This window comes from Falco naumanni, chromosome 3 (assembly GCF_017639655.2).
Source record: "Falco naumanni isolate bFalNau1 chromosome 3, bFalNau1.pat, whole genome shotgun sequence".
Classification (NCBI taxonomy): Eukaryota; Metazoa; Chordata; class Aves; order Falconiformes; family Falconidae; genus Falco; species Falco naumanni.
In genome coordinates, this window is record NC_054056.1 from 90898410 (window position 1) to 90918764 (window position 20355).

General features: G+C 44.1%; 1 protein-coding gene across 1 annotated transcript; it reads right to left on the reverse strand.

The window, feature by feature from the left end:
- Positions 1-879: 879 nt before the first annotated feature.
- GEM (GTP binding protein overexpressed in skeletal muscle) lies at positions 880-9724 on the reverse strand. Its single transcript, XM_040588584.1, has 5 exons — positions 9590-9724; positions 7739-8081; positions 4485-4561; positions 3798-4002; positions 880-2154 (listed from the first exon to the last, which is right to left on the reverse strand). Exons 2-5 carry the CDS (start codon positions 8070-8072, stop codon positions 1877-1879), a joined length of 894 nt encoding a protein of 297 aa, XP_040444518.1. The 5' UTR covers positions 8073-8081; positions 9590-9724; the 3' UTR covers positions 880-1876.
- Positions 9725-20355: the final 10631 nt, after the last annotated feature.

A 20355-nucleotide genomic window follows, 5' to 3' on the forward strand; every position in this document is an offset into this window, starting at 1 on the left:
GTTTAAAAGTTCTGAAGGCTGGTATCGGAGTGGGTATCGTTCTCTAGACTGCTCTGAGCCAACCTTAAGTTGCATGCCAACAACTTGAAAAACATTCATTCAAAATCCAGCCACGGGGATCTTGTCTGTGCTCTATTCAAAACGTTGTTTTCTGTTCTTGCCAACAGTTTATTCTACATCAGGAATCCCCATCCAGGGAGACCTGAATACTGCAGTATTTTGGACAAACACTCAGCGAGCTCACCCCTTCTCAAAGCCTTTGGTGCGTGAAAGCTGCACAGCCCAAGACAGAAAGCCCAATTCTCATTTTATTGGTGTCCCGTTTTGTTGCCTTCATCACCAAGGTAGATGACCTGCCAGGTGGGAGATTCGGCTTTTCTGAGCCATCTGTGGGCAAAATGCAATGACTGTTCCTCTGCCTTGAACTCTGCACCCACAGAAACCAGCACAGTCAGGAGGAAAATAACAGAGATATGTCCAACAGTAGCTGAGGATTAGGACACACCAGGCCAGCTACCGGCTTTCTGTCCCTGAATGTAGCATTTGACTTCTTTTAGTCTCCAAAATCGGGGTGACGGTACTTATCTAAATCTCTAAAGTGTTTTCAGGCTGAAGGCCAAATACTGTTTTTAGGAGTGATTCATTTTTTTCTCTGCTACCACAACCCCATTTGCTCATGAGGGATACTGTGCACTCGTAGCTTTGGGGCTCTGGGTGATTCTTGGTTTATAAACCTAGGTTGCTAAGTAGCCTGTGTTCAGAGATGTAAGGAATCCTCACTGTACTTTTCATGTAGCAATCTTGCCCAGCACCCAAAAGATTTTCTCAACTTGAAAAATTCTTAGGGATTTCCCACTGAGGCTCAAAGGCAGTCATATATTTTATTTATTTTATTACAAGGCATGTAAGTAAAAACTTGCATATCTGAAAAAAGATATTAGATAGAAAACAGTAATAAAATTAACATTATTCTTTTAAGAAACTTGGTAATAAATACATTTCCCCTCAACATTAAAATGCTTGTTATTTTGCGCAACAATAAATACTGCATAGCTCTGGCATAGAGAAAGGCCAAGGCTGGATACGAGAAGTCCATGTGGTTTCTTAAAAAAGCTCAGGTGATTTATAAAGGTTTAGCATCCTGCACTTGATGCACTTTGATACAACTTGCACTTTAATTTTAATTTTACTATGATTTTTGAAGTCGCATAATAAGAAAATATGAGAGGAAAAATTATTTGATTATAAGAATTTTCCTTAAATATTTTCAAAGTAAGAGATGTGTAAACTCATTGAAACCAATCCTTGAAATAAAATAAAATAAAAAAACCACCATCAAAAACAAAACAAGAAAAACAACCAAGTGTCTTGGTGGCTATTCTACCAAAATGCAGGTTTTTCAGCTGTGAGTGCTCAAGCGTGACCAGCCAACTGGCAAAGGACCGATCCCCAGTCAGTTCCTCAATTCTTTACACAGTTTTAAAAAAGAAATAATAATATAAAGGAGAAAGAGTAAAGAGTGTAGTATTCACTTCTCAAGTCATGACAGTTCGAGATTCTTACATTATTACCCAAAGGTGAGAGGGTAAAGAACAGGTATATTCCAGAACGCTTCCCAGCATAACTTTGGGTCATTCTGGTCTATACTTTTCTTTTAAAACTACTGACCAAAAAAAAAAAAAAAAGAAAGAAAGAAAAAGGAAGAGAGATATTTCCATGCACTGTGCTGTTCTTATGCCAGCACGTATCACCACAATCACGACTGTGAACCTAAGTCACTTTGATAGCCCAATCTAATATAGATTGATTGATTGTCCCACGACATAGTTAGATCATGTCCACAAAATGCCACAAGCTTTGGCAGAGTCCAGCGTTCTTAAAGTACCGATAGGTCATGGCAAGACTTGGATTTGAGTTTGAAGGCCATGTTCTTGTTGTTCTTGGCAACTATTTTGCCCCAAAACCGCCTGGCTTTCTTGGGGATGCTCTCTCTCCGTTTCTGGTACGCCAGCCGCTTCTCGTTCTTTTCCTTGCTGTCCCTCCGGAGTCGGACTTGCCGCACGATGCCTTCAAACAGCTCTTTCACATTGTGCTGCACAGCTGCCGAGGTCTCGATGAACTTGCAGTCAAACACGACAGCGCAGGCTCGTCCCTCTGCAAAATTGCAAGGTGGATATGTCACGAGGCATCACAAGCCAGGGGGAGGCAAAGAGGCCGCCGGCTGCCATGTGCGGGGAGCCAGCGTCACCGGGGGAATTCCTCCAGCCTAATATAGGCACAGATAAGTCTTTAATCACTTGATGCTGCCCACTAACCCGTGATTCATCTGCTCTGTGTCACACTGCCTTCCCAGCGAGGGGGGGGGTCAATCCCCTCCTGGAAAAGCCCAGCCCTCGCTGTCGGCTGTGAAGGGAGCTGGGGTTGACCGACTTGAGCCAAGACACTGAAGGCTGACAATTCAGTGGTGACTCAAAAACACCTCGTCATCTCATGGGCAGACTCCCTCAAGTTGCACTAAAGGGTGGTGACAGCACCCTCCAGGCTCACAGCACAGCACAGGAGACAGCGCCTGGTCCTCCCCCACGGGAGGTCATGGGTGTAAACCAGGGTCTTGGGACAGTAGCAGCTTTGGTGTGAACAGACACATGTACAAAACTCTTAAATAAAGGCAGAACTTTGTCTGTGGCTTTAGAGGTACATCTGAAATCATAGTTCTGGTGCTTAATTACGTGAGCCTAGACTAAACCTGACAGCTGTCTTTCACACACAAGGCAATTTATTCTATCTTCTGACTTGCTGTGAAGTCATTTCCAGGATGACTAAAGTGACATGAATGCACCTGCTGTCTTTCAAAACATTTTTCAGGTGGGGCGGAGAGGAATGAGAAGGCAAATAGGCGTCCCTGGGCTCCTGGTGAGCTCACCAGTTCAAACTCTTCACTTGGGACAACTGTACCAGGAGCCAGAGGAACTGTGCACACCTCCAGTGAAAAAAAGGTGTCTAGCTCAGCTGGAAAATAAAGGAGTAGAACAGAGAGAGAAGAAAACACCGAGCAGAGGAACCCATATTTCTGATGGACCAAGATGAGATCATCTAATGTATCACTGTGTATTATGTTGTGTCACCTAAGCCTCAGGGAAGACTCTCCAAGAAGAGATATTACTGACTGCAGACACTGAGAGCCAGCAGCAGCTTGCCCGGCAGTCTCCCCATTCCTGTGCACGGGCTCAGTGGTTATTCATTCGCGTGCAGCAGAAGGAGGGCTGGTTTAGCATCCCAAACCAAGGCAGCAAGGAGACCTCCCCCGAAAGGCTGCACAGTCCCTGCCCAGACTAGCAGAGCAAAGGGTGAGAGGGAATTTTAATTTCTCAGGGAGGACAGAGAACTGGTTATAAAAAAGGCATAATCTTTGGCAGCAGAATAAAGGAGGTTGAACTTGTTATGCATAAACATATATCGGAAATCCAAAGAGTTTTCAGTTACCAGAGAAATCACATACTGCAGTGTCTTACACTAAGAGCTGGAAGGGAAGAAATTTAAGCTGCTTTTATGGCAGTAGTTAATAAATTTAGGAAAGAGATTATCTGACACGTAACAGCATTGCCAAGGGAGGCTTAAGAACCTGGCGGACCCCTCCCAGTCCTCTGCCCTCTGTTCCAGTCCTCCGTTGTTTTATTGCTCTTTTATTGCCCAGTCCTGATCACAGCGTACTCCCTCAGCCAGAGCTCTGCAGTTTGTTCCAAAGCTACTAGATGACTCGACGTTTATGTTGGGTTTGTGCTTATCATTTTCCTTACCTGCCACTGAAACTTCACGGCACCTGACAAGGTCACTTTTGTTGCCAACCAAAATTATGGGGATATCTTCTTTCTGGCGTGCCCTGCGGAGCTGTATTCTGAGTTCGGAGGCCTTCTCAAAGCTTGCTCGGTCTGTGATGGAGTAGACAATCAAATATGCGTCTCCCACTTGCATGCAGTGGTCTCGAATCCATTCTCCTTCACGCTGTTCAGATGATATGGTCAGACATCGTTATGCCCAGAGCAGATTGTGCTCATGTCCAATACATTCAATCCAAATACATTCCTGCTGTAACTGTAACGGGTATGGTTTGAATCACAGTTATACTAAAAGCAATTCCAATGTGGTGATGGTATGAATACTTCACCACAAAGGAGGGCAAAACTCACCCCAAATAATTAATTGTGCTGGCTTTAAACTGGAATGAACATCGTCTGGAAAACAGCTTGAATGTCTTGTTTTATCATTAAAAAAATAAAGAAGGCTTGTGCTTCTCAGGCTTACACTGCAGAGACAGCCTTTAGGCATGTTTGGCTTGGTGCGGGGCTGGGGTTAATCCTGTTTTTTCCCTGATGTTGAAATAAGGAAAACACCTACTTTCTTTCCCCAAAGATACCTACTTTTGATATTAGCAGTCATTCATAAGCACTTTTCTTTTGGCGTTTGACTAGAACATATTAAAGTACCTTATTATCCCACATGTCCAGCAGTATAATGGTTGCACTTTCGCCATCCACCATCAGGGTTCTTTCATATGTGTCTTCTGGAAAGAAAAGCAGAAAGGTAGATAAGGTTGGTAGTATATGAACTTGTGGCATCATGTACGTTACAAAAAAAACAGCAGTTGAATATGTATAATTTGTTCACAGTTAAAGTTACTGAGCCAAATTTTATGTTGGCTCACATTCAGTTCTTTCCTCATTTCCATCAGCACTGGACCTGCCCTCTGTTCATTACTGGTTGTCTTACTTTCCATGATAGATGAAGGAGGCTGAAAGATCAGGAAACGAAATGTTCATTACTTTGGCTGATATTCTCTTCATCTGATGTGGGAGAGAGAAAATAGAACCAGTGGAAGAAATAACCAAAGGCTGAACATTTGCCCCATGGGAGCAGCAGAGTCCAGCGAGGCTGAGTAATGGAAAATATTTGCTTTCACTTTAGCAGGGACAGTTTACGGGTGAACAGTCACTGCTGCTGAGAGCAATACAGCTAACAGCCTACCCAGCAATGATGACAGGGGGGTGTGAGACAAAAGCTGTTGAGTTTCAGAGAGAGAGACTTCTGCTGTGTCCTAGTTCTCTCCCATTTCACAGTTTTCCACATTACCTTTGATGTCAAAAAACAAAAGAATCAACACACCACAGAAGTTCAGTTATTTTGGACCGAGGCCACAGAAATGCATACCTAGGTTATAAATGCCATGTGACAAAATTCTGCTTGGATCGGGGGGGCTGTTCCCACTCACAGTTTCAATCAACTCTTGCTCTGATATCTCGCTCTGGCTTCTGCTTCAGATACTAATCTTCCTTCTTTTCCCCAAACCTGGGGACATTTGGGTGAGCGGTAAGGGGTTTGGACCCATCTCTAGTCTTGCATTGCTGGTCAGCGAAAAATGCCAGGCTGAGGGCTTCTGAGCGTACCACCCCTCTCACTGCAGTGTTTAAGGGGTCTGTCCCAACCACGTTTGTAGACAGGACCGTGTCTCAACCCTTGCCTCACAAAACTTCTGCCGGGCATTAATGGGGTGAACTTTCCCCTGAGTTATAACCAGAGCCTTTCCTCGAAGCCAGGAATCATGCTACACCCATGCAAAAGATATTGAGCCAAACTATGATTATGAGCCAAAAATATTGCACATTTAAAATAAAATCAAAACAAGCCCAGGCTTGATGCAGCTTAAAGTGGGAAGATTAAAAAGCCAGAGCTAATCAATAGGAGCAGTTTCCCTTGCAGGCCCAATAGCATGACATTTGTGTCCATGAGTTAGCTTAATCTTACAGTCAATAGCAAAGCCTGTCTGTAAAAGCAGCTGCACTCCCTCTGTGATTTGGCTACCCTGAAACCGTCTTCTCTTGTAATAAAGTTTCCAGTTTGCAAGTTGGAGTTTGGAGACTAGTTTCTTCAACTGACCAAGCATCTGCATGAGAACAAGCTCCACACAGACCAGAGGACAACATCCAGAGGACTCCTCCACTCTGTTACGCATGGAGAGGCTACAAATCACTCTCCTCAAAAATATTATGTCCAAATGGTCATATTCAGCACTGATTTGCACCTTAGTCAATCCTAAGGAACCTCCATAGACTATAAAACACACTGAAAGTGAGAAATTAGTTCATTTCATGCTTATTTCAAAACTGGGACTAAAAAAGGAGATATACAACAATAGCAAGTTTTCCAATACCTCAGCAGAGCTGGTCTTGAAAATCTGTCCCTCCTACACTCTGGGCAATATTTCTGGAAGTGCAAAGGGAAGAGGAACCCATACAGCTGCGCATGGAAAAGAAAACTGTCTGACGGACGCGCAAAGCAAATCAGCTGCACTTTTGACTGGTTGCTCAAGGGTCCTACTCTAGTTAGCTTGTGTAGCACTAGTAAAACTTTTATCAGAGATAGTCCAGGCCAAGGAGCTGGTGGTATTATGGGAAAAGCTAGTGGTAGAAGCCGAAGACAAAGCACACCTGGATAACTGATTCAGAGTGACTGCACCGTGGGGAACTTCAGATTCCCCAAAGGCACAAAGATCTCCGCCCCGAGTCTGACAGCAAGCAAGGAAAATACGGGTCCAACCTTCCTGATGCCGGCTGTATTAAATCCTGGTCGAAATGTCTCCTAACTGGAGAGTTAAAGACACAAAAGGTTGTCCTGCCTGTGTTCTACTGAGGGTTGGAACAGAAGCCCAGAAACTCTCTGTGCTAGCGCTGGCACCATCGCACCAAGGGAGAGCAGGCAGGAGAGGGGAGAGATACGGGAGAGATGAGGACAGTCCTGCACAGTGAGGAGCAAAGCCAGCTTGTAAACTGCTTGTCCTCTGACAGGGACAGTGTCTGCCTCCTTAGGACCACAGCAGCTTTCTGTTGCAGCACCACCCTTCCACATCAACATCTTGCACACAGTATAGCTCAGCGCTTGGTGCCACAGCTTCACCTTCTGCATGATCTGATCTTTGGGATTAAAGGATGCTTTGCAATTCCAAACAAAATAGAGGAAGACAGCAAGGGGGAAGCATCAAAGAAAACCCTACAGCTTGTGCCTTTTCCCCCTGTTTGGGCAATAGAAATTTTCCTATACTGCTGAAGGACCTTTATCTGGTTTTCCCCTGGGGGAACCCATGCTGTGCAAGTAACATGAAATGAGGAGGAAATATATTTTACTTAAACTCCACACAGCCTACGCTGAGGCAATGTGTTTATACAGAAAAGCTGAGATGCCTTCTAATGTTAAATACTTTGGAGGTGACTGAAGGACTCAGCAGTGGCTTTTCTATTTTTCTTTATATACTGTTTCTAAGCCTTTTATTCTTGTAGACCATGAGGACCTTTAATTGTTTTCTCTCCCCCATAGAAATCTGGAGTCAGCAGCATGGAGCCAGCAGTGACACAAATGTTGGACCAGCATGAAAGCTGAACCAGCCACTTGTGTAGCATTATCAGAGGCAGGAATGAGGCAGCTTCCAACAGGTATTTTGGAATGAAATAGCATGGGAATCTGAATTGTTCTCTCTCAGAAGCTTTCAGTCATTGTGGTGAGTAGCTTACTCATTTTGCTTTCTTGTTTTCTTTAGAGAGATGCATGAGTTGAATCAGTTTTGATGATCAGATCCAAATGTTTGTTAGCTCAGTTTCTGACTAAATGGTCTTTCTGTTTTTCTGTGCCAATTACTACTGGCAGAGCTGATTGCAAACACACACAAACACTCTGGGACATAACGACCTACCTCCCAGCACCTCACAGTCGCTGTCAATGCTGTCATGCACCCCTGCAAAGATGTTGGCTAGCGAGGACTTGCCTACACCGTGCTCCCCGATCAGCACCACCCGGTAGCAATTGCTGCCAGACTCAGAGGAGATGACAGAGTCAGATGACTCTGAGGACCAGCTCCTTCTGTAATATTCATCGGGATTGATGGTGTATCGCTTCTGCGGGTTGTACTCATTGGAGTCTTTCTGGACCAGCAGATTCTTCCCATCAGCAGGGATGCTCCATCGCTGCTGCTGCTGCTGCAGGCTGCTGTTGTGGGTGCGACGCATGGTAACGTTGTTAAGGGTCATTTTTCACCCCTAGTGAGAAACAGGGAAATCATAAGTGTTACCCATAAAACATTTAGAAATGCATTAACGCTCTCTCATTAACTTCAAGGCAGCCCATCCTGCTTTTCTATAGGGATCTAGTATACAACAAAAGAAAAATTAGACTTTCTGCACTTTTGTAGTTGCTGGTACACGACATAGTGAGTCAGAGGCTGTTTCCTCAGGATCATACCACCCTCATGTGCTAAGTTCTATCATTGTTTAGCCTTTACAAGCTCGTGGCTGTGCTAGGTGTAGCTCAGCCCTGGAAAGGGCGAGGCATTGCTGTGTTCTGTGTCCCAGGAGGAGAAGGAAGGGGCAGCATTCACCAGAGCTGTCCTACACAAGAGCTAGACCCCTGCTGAAGGGCACCCTACAGTACAGGCAGCACCTACAGATACGGCTCCTCATCCTTTGTGCATAACGGGGGGCAAACAGAGGCACTGGTCCGAGTTGCCTCAGACTCCCGATGCAGCTGGATGTACAGCATCTTTCACATTGTGCAGGTTCTAGCTGCTTTAGGAGGCAGCAATGGGAGAAAAAGCTCATAAATTCACAGGTATTAAATCATTAACTTCATTTACTGCACAATCAGCTAGATAGGTTCACTCTTCTTATCTAAACATGGCTCTTAACTACCTTTCACTCAGCAAACTCTATTTTGCCTTGCTTGGAGGCAGAGGACAGTGATGTCATTCTCACGAGCCAACAGCTACCATTTTTAGGAAAGTTACTTTGATGCATTCCACTTCCCAAAGTGACAGTTATTTAGACATTTTGCTTTTTGCCTTCTATCTGATGTTTCTCAGCTCTCTTCTCCTTATTAGTAAATAGGATAATTGTCCGTAACATGCACCTGACCTCTTTGAAACCTGAATAATAGGTGGCAAATGAAAAAGAGTACAGCAAAGCACCAAAACAACACAAATTATTATTCCTCTTCACACAAAACGGAAAACTTCTGTGAATAAATGCACAGCAGGACATGGGACGAATATACAGAAAAAGCACACCCTGTCTGAACTTACTTCCACATACGCAACGTTTTCTCTGCGATGTGCAGCACTTAGGGGCAAAACAAGATCCTTTGCATGGTCCTAGTCACAGTAACGTTGTCAGTAAGAAATATATCTAAATTAGAAATTGCAAACCAAGCAAAGGCGGCTTCAAAAACAAAATGAAATATTTACTGCAGTGGTTTTTTTTCCTTGCAGTTCCCCCACTGAAAAGACCAGATGAGAAAAAACAGCTCCGGTTCAAACAACAGTGCCTAACTCACAACCTGCAACTAACAGTCACTCACTAAACCGTCAGAAACATGAACATGTTACAAATTCACCCCTAATACGTTTTCATCCTTCATTAAACAAAGCCAGACGAGTCCCTGTCACACACTACATTCCGAGTTCAAACTAGTTTTGATTCCCTGGGTTGCATTTAGCCGCCTGAGTCTCTAGCACCGACAGTAACAGCCTGTGTCCGAACCAGCGCTGCCTTACTTCTGCCAGGCTCCTCCAAGCAGCGGGGTCCCTCGCTGGCACGACCCTTCTCCCTCAGCGGGCTGCAGCACACTCAGCTGCTCTGCCGAAGTAAATCCTCTCCTGCTTTGGGGCTGCCTCTTTAATTCTTTCTCGGCAAACCTGGTTTATATTAAGCCCATCTGATCAGAGACAGGGCTTTTCCGTGACGTGGTTGGCCTTTCCATACAACAGCCAGCCCCCAGCTGGGAGGAAGCAGACATGCAGAAGAGCAAAAAGTTGCAAACAATCTCAAAAGACTTACTCAAAATCATATGATTGTCTTAATATTGCCAGTAAAATAAACACGTTTGGTTGTTGCATGATGAAAACAGGAAAGCGAAAAAAAAAACCAGAATAATAGATGCCATTTCACCCCACTCTGTTTTTCATTCAAATGTTATCAAAACTAATGCTGATTAAAAAATGAAATGTTTCATTAATGCATAAATTGCTGTAAATTTATTACGTTCTCTGTCTGCAAAATACACTTAACCTCCTGCGGGCAAAGTGTTTGTCCAGAATAAAATATCTGAATATTATTTTGGAATTATCTTAAAAGTAGGAATATTATTCTGTTTTGTTTTATTTTTTTTTTTAAAAAAGCTCTAATATTTACAATCCTATTTTTCTCTGTCAGCCTCCAAGTGACTCCAAAGTGACCCAGTTTCCTGAACTGCATAATGAGCTCTCACTTCTGCTGCAACCCTTTACTAGCAAGGGCTTGAAAAAACATCCAGCTACAAATTCAGTGCTACTGCAGCTGCATGGTGGCAAAGATGCGTCAGAACACACCAAGTCTGCAAAAAGTCAGAGTAGCACAGAGCCGATACTGTCCACAGGATCAGATATATAGTGTACCTGCCACAAACCCAAAGTCTGCTCCTTAAATTTGTATAGTTTCATAGCTCATTGAGAAAAGAAATTTTGCCAGAAGGAAAAATATATTAAAAACTGTAATGTGTGCCACTAGGTGACACTTCTAACAACATATGCAAAATACTTCTTGATTAACAAATGAAGAGTAATAAACTTATACAGAACGACTCAGTAGGGGTACCACAACTTATATAAAAGTATATAGAAACTCTATAGTTAGCTTTCAATTATCCAGACTCTGGATTAACTATGAAGAGCTCAGAACCAAGCCCCTACAGCTTTCCTTTATATTTACAATCTCCTAGTTACTCTATCAGCCCCTAAATCTAATAGGTGACTAATTCTTATTCAGCCTGTAGGAAGTCTGAACAACTTTGTTTCTGAGCAGGGAAAAAAAATTTTCATGAGCCCATTCTTCTCACCCTTTTTGCTACAGGCAAGCAAATCTTTAACTGACAATGTACCTTTATTAAAGGGAGCAATGATATGCAGAAAAAAACACCTCTTGCTATGATTGCAGCCTAGCACTTATTTCACGTTCCTCCACTGTAAAAATAATTGGGTTTCCCCTGAAAAAGCAGACCTTTGCAAAATTCTTCAACTGAAATCTGCTTGGTTTCCCCTTCGGCTTTATTGCATTCCTATGTCTTTCATGGGGATTTTCAGGGACCTCCTGAGCCCATTCTTAAGTTTGAAGAGCCAGGAGCTTTTCCAAAAGTAATAGGCACTCGTCAATGTACATAGAAATTATTCAGAACTACCAAGGGGAGAACTGAGCGAAAATATGTCCTGATTCTCCTTCACCTGTGTTTCAGTGCTTGGCAGCAGCTGAACTGGCCCTCATCCTGCATCTCCACCTCACCTGTCTCTCACACATCAGGCACCGAGACGCTGCTGCTGAGTGATAATCCCAAGGAGCACCAAGTGCCACGTCCCTCTGCATAGGATGTGCAGAATGGCTTTTAATACTTACTGCACAAAACGCAACAATATCTCTGTCAGGGAAGATCTATGGCATGGCCAGCGGTTTGCAAAAAGATGTCAGCATACTCAGCTGAAGTTGCTCCTGTTTTTTGAAACATGCTGGAAATCATGAAGGTGAGCGAGTTGTTGGAGTACTGTGCTCTGCACCTCGGGTTCACTTAGGTCTCTTCAAGTTGTCCAGAATTTGTCACCACGGATAAAAGAGACAAACCTGCCCACAGCAGGACTGGAGAGAATTATGGCCAGATTGATCTCAGCAGAACTGTAGGCTCTAACAACTCATCTGACTGTTTATTACATATCATAGCAGAAAGCGCAGACAGCAGAAATAAACCGAAGTCAGAAAAGCCTTTGTGTTTAGTTACAGTTAGTGTTAGATTAGGAATGGCTAGACATCATCTTCCATATGCTCTTCATAAAATTCAAGGCAGACAAAGAAAACACAGCTCTCCAGCAACCACACAATATATCTCTTCTATAAAGCCATCCATAAGGGTTGTCCCGACCATGGCATGAAGCACTTGCACTTGAGAAACTTGCACATGTGTTTTCCTTTGTACTGCCTCTTCCAAGCCTATTCTTGTTTTCCAACTGCACAATTAACTCTTCAGGTCCCATTCTGTACTACTGCCTGCCTCCACATGACGAAGAGCTCTTGTTCCTCAGGGAACACTATCAGCACTCATGAATTTCAATCACTATATATCTGTGGGGAAAACTTTTCCTTACTTTCTTTCAAATCTGGGGAGAGGTACAGTGTTTCCAGCCTCCTTGCAAGGGATAACAGCGGGTTGATTGATGAAATAGATGAACTGAGCCTTTCTCAACAGGCCTGGCTGTAGGCTTGGGTTTCCAAATGCCACCTCGTAGACTGATGGAGGCTGATGCAGCCCTGGACTCCTCAGCCCTCTTGCACTCTCTGCTAGTCCACACCTCTGCAACCCAGCCTGCCTGAGGCACAGGCACAAGGAGACACAAACCACAAGGCCACGTGCCATCATAAAGCATATGAGCGCTTGGATGTTACTGCCTGGTGCGATATTAAAACTCAGAGTGATTGCTTCTCACCCATCTTATCCATTCTCTGCTTCAATAGTCATGTCTAAAAGGAATGCCCCCTGCAGCAGGATGAAGTAAACATCGCAGAGTAACAGCCCTGCATTCCTTCTCCAGACAGTTACAATTAGACCGGGTGATGCCCAGAGCAATTAGACAGAAATTTTCCATTGGATATAAAACATCAGCGTTTTTTAGTGACACTTAATTAGCCATTTTGTATTTATGTCTATGAAGGCAAAAGTAGTTCCTCAAATCACCTTCTGGCATAAGGGTTGTGTATAGAGAGAATCTGAATCAACTTGGAGGGGGAGGGAAATGCAAGGGGGAAAAAAACTCAACAAAGCAGGAAAAACAAATTTCAGATTTATTTTACTAGAAATGGAATGCACAGTGTCTGAAAGTGCACTTTCTCCCCATGCATTTAGCAGGAGAGTACACCTTCATTTCACATTTGCAGCATTTCACATTTTTTTTCTCACATCTGTCAGTGCTGGCTGCCCCTTGGCAGTTCTTAGCCCCACCAGTAACACCAGCTAGGGACAGAAATGGGTTCGGGTCTAGGCACAGTGCTGGGCTGGATGGTACAGACACACTGGGAATACCAGCCGTTTACTGTGTGCCCCGGGGGAGCTGCTCCAGTCACCATCTGTTCCTGCAGCTCCGTGAGCGAGTATAGAAAAAAAAGCAAAAATACGTGTGCGATGAAGCTGCATTAGGCCCGTAGCAATTATTTACGTCAGCTCATGCCCATGGATTTGTCTTTGCCTTTCCTGCTTCACATCCAATGACCAGGTAGGAAGTTTCATGCTGAGCGAGAAAGGTACCAGGGATAAAATACTCTGAAACTGGGAGGTATGATGTAGGGAAATGAAGGATTATGTGCCTGAGGAGAACTACTGAGGGTCTTAAGTGGGGGAAGGGACAGAGAAAGACACTCAGAAATTAAGGAATAATAAAACTTGGATTTATTTTTAGGGAAACAGAATCAGGAGCACCTTAAAGTGCCACCCCTTCCCACCCACCCCAACCCACCCTTAAAAATAAGCCACTGCTCCCTTCAGAGGAATAGATTTGGTAGACTCTGTTCCCAGCAATTGTTTGCAGGGGGTATTGAATTTGTTCCACCACCTTTTTTTCCCCCATACCACAGCAGCATTTTTACAATTCTTTAACTAGGCACTAAAAGCAGAACATGATCCTTTGGTGATGGAGCACAAGCATAGGGAAGAAGCACTGACCTGTACTCCTTGTGCACAAGACAGCAGGGAAAGCCAGCATTAGAGCTCTTGGGGAATAGGATTGCCTTTAATCAGCTACCTCATTAGAGAACCCCTCATTAGTCTATTACTTGTAGATAATCTGGATTCTGATGTATCAAAAGGAGGGCGCGCTCCATATGCATGCGCTGTAGAGCCTTGGTGACTCTAATGTGTATTTTCCCCATTAATGCACTAAGCCAGCACAGTCTAATACTCAGCAAAGGGTGAGAAATGAGCAGCCAGAGGAAGGGATGCAGTTCAGTTCATAATAAAATACAAGTTACTTTTTAGTCTAGTTAACTGAAAAGGCAAAACAATTTAAAAAACCGTCAGCTGTGGGAAAAAAAGAACAATGATAAAGAGCAAATGGCAAAACCAGATTATTTCAGTAGGAGTTACTTAGAAAAAAGACTGTCTCTTTGCCACCCTTGCACTGAATAACATCAATGAATTCTGCCGATAATTGTCCAGGAAACAGGATTCAGTCATATATGACATTAATAAATGTGCTTTTCAAATGAAATCAACGCAAATTAAAAAATCATAATATACTAATAATAGTAAGATGTGAGCTAGCCATAAATGTTCTTCGAATACTGAGCTAAAAAAACTTTCAGACAAATGGCACCAGCACAGACCATTTTTTGCAGCTGGGATCTTTGTGGTATGTTGCAGTCCTCGGTGCAATCAGATTTGGCAACCATGGTCTCCTTTGCAGCTGCAACCCTCACAGATCTCAGTAACTTGATTTTATAGCACTAAGTCATGGTGGTAATTTAATGATAGGCAACCTCTCCGTTAGCAAAATGTAGGTTAGAAATCTCAGCAGAATAATCTGGGCCTCTGATCTTCAGAAATGTTGAAGGGAGATCCAGAAAAAGGTCTTTTTCTCCAAACGCAGTTTCTTCTTCATTGTGGTGCCCAAGACTATTACACCAAGTGCAACCAACAGTAGCTACCAACAGTCAGGCATACTCACACAAAATTACAAAGGAAGCCCTCAAAAGCCTGCCAATAAAAGCAAATTTACTTTAAAAATATTGTATGTGGTGGCCAGAGCCTGACTTTGAGGTCCTGATTACGTTTATCTACACAGCAAGCCTGCCTGGGATGGAAACAAAGCACCGCTGAGCTCTCCGACCCACCTTGGCTTGCAAAACTGCTCCTGGTTTGACATCATTAAAAGGTGTTTTGGGCTTATTGTCTGGGTGGAGGAATCCCACCACTGGGGCAGGAGCTGACATGAGGTCCTGGACAGGGTGGGGGAGCCCTGGGAAGCTGGGCAGGGCTGTGGGTGCCCTCAGGGCCCCAACACCCACTTGGCACACTCATTGAGGAAAGGTGGTGGCATATCGTTGAGGTCTGGCCAAGGCAGAGCTGGGTTCGGCCAGACCGGTTTCAGCTGAGGTCATGCCAAGGCTGTTCTTCACACCTGAACCAGGAGAAAGGTGGCGTGTAAAAATGCACAACACATGCCGGTGGGTAAAGCAGCTACGCTCTTCTTCCAAAAGCCCAGGCCACAGCTGGAGTATGGCGTCGGGGCATTGTATCCCCCCCCCGCCCCGCCCCCCCCCCCCCCCCCCCCCCCCCAGCAGCTCTCTTTACTGCACAGACAACTGGAAGTAACAAAACCACAGCTAAATATGGTCTGCTTGGAGGGAGCCGGTGGCTCTTGTCTTTCCCCGTTTACAGTATCATCCATCCGGTCCCCCTGGTTCAGCGTTTGGCTGCCCACTCACCACACCAGCACCTAGTAAAGTGATGCTTCATGCGATTACTTGGTGATTCACCGCCTTGTTTGGATTTTCTGGCTCCTGGGCTCATGTTTATCAGCAAAACACACGCTTTCTCCAGCATCAGACTGTAAGCTGATTGGAGCCATACGAAATGCCTTTGAGTGAGATGCTCTACACAGTCAGGCATAATTAATGTCTATTTAATTGAACAACGGCATCTCTTTTTATTTACAGGGCTTTACTCCCATGTCTTTCAGCACGTACTTTCCAGTTTTCCAAAATGTAAGATGTGAAAATGAACATGTAAGTGAGAATATGCTGATTATTTTCTTTTTGAAGATCTAATTCTTCATCTCTGTTGTACTGTGTTCACGACAGGACAACTAGCGCTGAGTGCTGCAGGCAGGATTCACTTCACCTCATTTAGACTACTTGCCTTGACTCCCAGAGGGAAGCAGACAGGGTTAACCAGGCAGCTCCAGGGTGATTCATCTAACACAGGTTGTGTGAATCGCAGAGATGTCTCTCTCCAGACAGAGAAGGAGACGAGTCTCTCTGCATTAACGCTAGCCTGAAACTGCGCTGCCTGAAAGCTAGATTGGCAGTCAAATGAAATGAAGAAATCCACAACAGCCTGAAGGCAAATATTTACCAGTGCTTTTTTTGACAGGCAATAAGTAAGACAAGGTTTAAGATGTAATCATTACATATGCAACACTCAATAAAACTATCCTGCTGTAGTACAGGAGGTGCATAAACGCACAAGAAACTTGGCCACAAACCTGGAGAAACAAGTACATGTGCCATGTTCAGTGTGGATGGCAACAGGGGTCTTTTCCCAGTAGCTGCTGGGACACTTCTGGGAAGGAATTACTTCTGTTGCCATCCACACTGACCGAGTGTCACTAATACATAAGGGAGCACGGCTTGTGGAGTTTTCTGCTCTGCTTCTGCAAGCCAACTTGTATTATCACTGTGCATCACCACGGACACATCCTGTTCCATCCATCCAGCCTCCTGAGAAAGGAAGATCACAGCCAGCATGTTTTTCAGGAAGCATACTCAAAAAAATGCCAGCAGTTACAATGCTGCCAGCTTCAGTCTTGCTTTGCAAAGCCAGTTCCTTGGCACTGAAAGCTCTTGTGTTCCTGCAGGAGCCAGAAAGGGCTGGCACAGCTACAGCAGGATCCTCTCAAGCTTTCTAGCTGGAACACGCACATGCACACATGTATGTCTGTGCTCAAGCTGCTGGGTGACCTTCTACAACCACCAATTTTTTGTCTCTTGCTTTCTCTCTATGGTTTTAATAAAATGTATTCATTTTGAGAGCAGGCAGTAAACGCAGGAGCTGGGCATAACAAAAAAAGCCATCACTACTAACTGAAATCAATAATTTTGATGGGTGGCAGAACCTTTAAAACTTTCACTTCATTGTGCTCCAGTGCCAATCATGCATCTGCAAAATGTACATCTCTGTGATAATGTGTGGGACAACACTGTCCTTTTCAGAAGCAGCGGACTGCAAGTTCTCTGTCACACACATTTTTCCTTCTTCATGGTAATTAACACATTATTTAATGCTTTTTTAACCTTTTTTTCTGCTGAAAGCTACTAGAGTTTCACATTAATAGGGGAGGACTTGTTCTCATGAAACTAAGGACACTGAGCGTGCTACCGATTCAAAGATACGGGTGGCTAGAAAAGGGAATGTCCATCAGTTGCTCAAGCACATTTCTCAGGTGAGCTGCTCCAAAGCTGCACACCTGACATGCACGGTTCCAGTGAAGCAAAAATACTGGTAGGGATACTGGTAGGGAAAAGCTTTGATTTCTTAAGCCTGTGGAAGTAGCTACAGCCCTGGGTTTCACAAATCCTCTGTGCTGGTGGAAGTTTAATCAGTGGTCAGGCTGGCAGATGTAGAAGCTAAAAGAAAAATAGCTAATTCAAAGTTCACAAGCCCAAGGAACGTAATTCTAGGATGACTCATAAGCTAGATCTGATTGTTGATGCTCTACAAAGCTAGATCTGATTGTTGATGCTCTACAAATCTCCGTTCTACGTAGCTCACAACTGGCTGACAGCAGAGTGAGCGAGCCGGCTCCCCAGCCACGCTCTCCCTGCCATCGTTGTGTGCTCTCTGCAGCCGTGGTCTGACGGATTTTAAACAGTTCTGTGGCATCGTAAAGTAAGACTCAACGTACCACAAACATGAACTGAGATGATTACGCATATCGTAGTTAATGAAGAGGGACGTGAGGGGGAACAGTCCAGACACATCCTATTGCAAAAGGCAGAGAAAATATGTTTGACTTCTGCCCCCAAGACTATGCTGCTGGCAATTACACCACCACTGCTGGGCAGTATAATGCTGCCTGCAGAATTTCTGCCCCATCAGCAGGGTATTCTCAAGGGCAGCTTGGGCTCAGTGAGTCAGTGGAGGGAAATGGACCCCTTCAGAAGGGGCAGCAGAGCAGCTAGGGTAGGCTTTGGTGCTAAATTGTCTCCTGTCCTCTCCCTCGCTCACAACTTAAGGAAAAGGTGAAGCTAAAATGAGCAGCACCCTTAGGGGACAAGATGTTCTTTCATTAAAGGATCACACGGAAAAACTCTGACAGCTTACCTGATCGTCAAATATCTGCTCTTATGAGATGCCTCCCTCTCCTCTCACACTGGTGTCTATCACAAGTCACCCTTAAAATAAGTCAAAATCAAGCATAATTGAGATTTTAAAACCTGTCCAAATTGCATAAAGGGAAAACAGCAGTGAAAGTCCACATGTTCCATATGATAGGGGATCCACATCCATATGGGAATGAACACCTCATGCCCCATATACCTGCACATTTCTGGTTCAGCAAAACCTGTGCAACACACATACCTGGATGCTTCTCACACTTCACACAAAGGACAGGTATATCTACTGCCTTTGTTACCCTGGATTCTCCCTGCTGACTGCCCTCACCTTGCAGGTCTTCAACGGCACCTTTGGTTTATTTTCTGATTAATCACATGATTATTATTGTCCTTATGTTGCATATAACTCATTAACTTGTTAAGTGTACTTGCCAACACTCTGCTGCTGGCCTCACAACTCTAATTTCACCTCCAGACCACGCCAGTGGTTTCTCAGTGGCAGCTGCACGTTGCATAGCCCCTGCTGAAGATGCTGCTTCAACAGATTAGCATCCAATACTAGCAGAACCTCGGCTGCCTGGCCCTGGCTTGGTCTGGAAGCAATGAAAGTAGCAATCATATGTATTTATCCTTTTTGAAGAAAACAAAACGCGGTGACAGGGATAACCATAGCCAGCACTGAAGACTGGCAGCCACACCAGCTCTCTGCATCCTATGGCAAAGCAAAAGACAGAATAACCCCAAGTTCAGATGTGAAAAAGTAAGGTATAGTGTCCTGCAGAGTCAAATGCACTGTCTGTGATATTAATTACTAACTTCATTAGAGCTACACAAATCACTTGGTAGTAACCTTCTTGTTCATTTAAAGTCTGCGTCACTACTTTAGTTATTGTCTTTCCATGATGCACTTGTGGAGTGTTTGCTTCCCTGACAACAGAGCAGCAAGTTCCCCAAACCAACCTGTTTAAATGCACAAATTGTGTGCATTGCATCTGGGGGGAAAGCGATTTATTAAACACCAACATACATGGAGAAATTCCCAAGCAGGCTTAACAGACCCTTCTGCTTGCTGTCACCGCGCCAGCTGCAGCGGAGGGAAGGAGCTGCCAAGTTCAAACCCACATCAAAACGCTCAGGACTGCCGTAGAGGCTGCCTCCTGTAGGGCTTGGGCAAGCCAGGGACTTCAGTTGCCACCCCATCTGGGGAACGGGCAGGGGACATCTGGGGAACTCCTCCATCAGGAGGAGATCACAGCCAAGCCAGCCCAGCCCAGAAAAGTTGGGGGTCATCATCACCTTGTTACATATTCAAGCCCATGTGGCCATAAGTGACAGCAAGCATTAAAAAGCTTAGTTCAAGCTTTTATTTAACACAGCAAGACTGAAACATCTTAATGTTAAAAATAGCCACCGTTAATACTCAGTGTTACCCAACGGCTGAACTAGGTTATAGTCTTTTTCAGTTTAATTGGGGATAGCCCAATACATAAATAGATTGTGGTTATGTTTAGCTGGGTACAAGGATTAGAGACTGGTTTAATACAGAAGCAGATCCCGATTTCCACTTAGGAAATAGAAAGAGATTATCTTGACTGTACAATAGAGCCCAAACACAATGACGAACCAGCAAATAGTGAGTTTCTTTAATTAGGGATGTTTACTGATGACAGTGGCCTGACACTTCCGATGCTTATGTCACTTCCTATGCTAAGACAAGGGCATCCCTTAAGTATTATGAGATAAGTAAATACTCCAAGGGAAGAACGCTAAAGACTAAGTTATCACTGACACTGAGGGCATATGCCAGGTATTAAAAGGCGTGTGTTGTACTCCTCGTCCTGCCTCTTGTTAGTAAGGCATCCCTCCAGAGCAGCAGCCCTTGGGTTTCAGGGGTTGTACTGTGCAGTTTTATTCAGACATCTGGAGCAGACCTCTATATCATTAGGTCTTGGGTTTAAAATCAGTAAAACAATACAGGCATAATACAGTGCTTGTGAGGAATATTGGAAAAATCACTTAGATTATTAAAAGAAATCATAGCTGGTATGGAAAATATTGCTGAAGTAATAATTTGCTTCTAACTATTTAAAAGAGAACTTCTGAAACAGTTACAAAGCTGAGATTGAAAGAATTGGAAACAACATCATTATTATTTAACATACGCAGTCAGAGACCAAGCTCCTTTGTGCCAAGCACC

Bases quoted from the DNA above. Each gene is read 5' to 3' on its own strand.
- GEM (XM_040588584.1), bottom strand. From the start codon at position 8,072: ATGACCCTTAACAACGTTACCATGCGTCGCACCCACAACAGCAGCCTG. The intron at 4,003-4,484 runs GTACTTTAATAT...TCATCTGAACAG, and splicing joins TGGACATGTGGGATAATAAG to CGTGAAGGAGAATGGATTCG. The intron at 2,155-3,797 runs GTAAGGAAAATG...GCAATTTTGCAG, and splicing joins CCGTGAAGTTTCAGTGGCAG to AGGGACGAGCCTGCGCTGTC.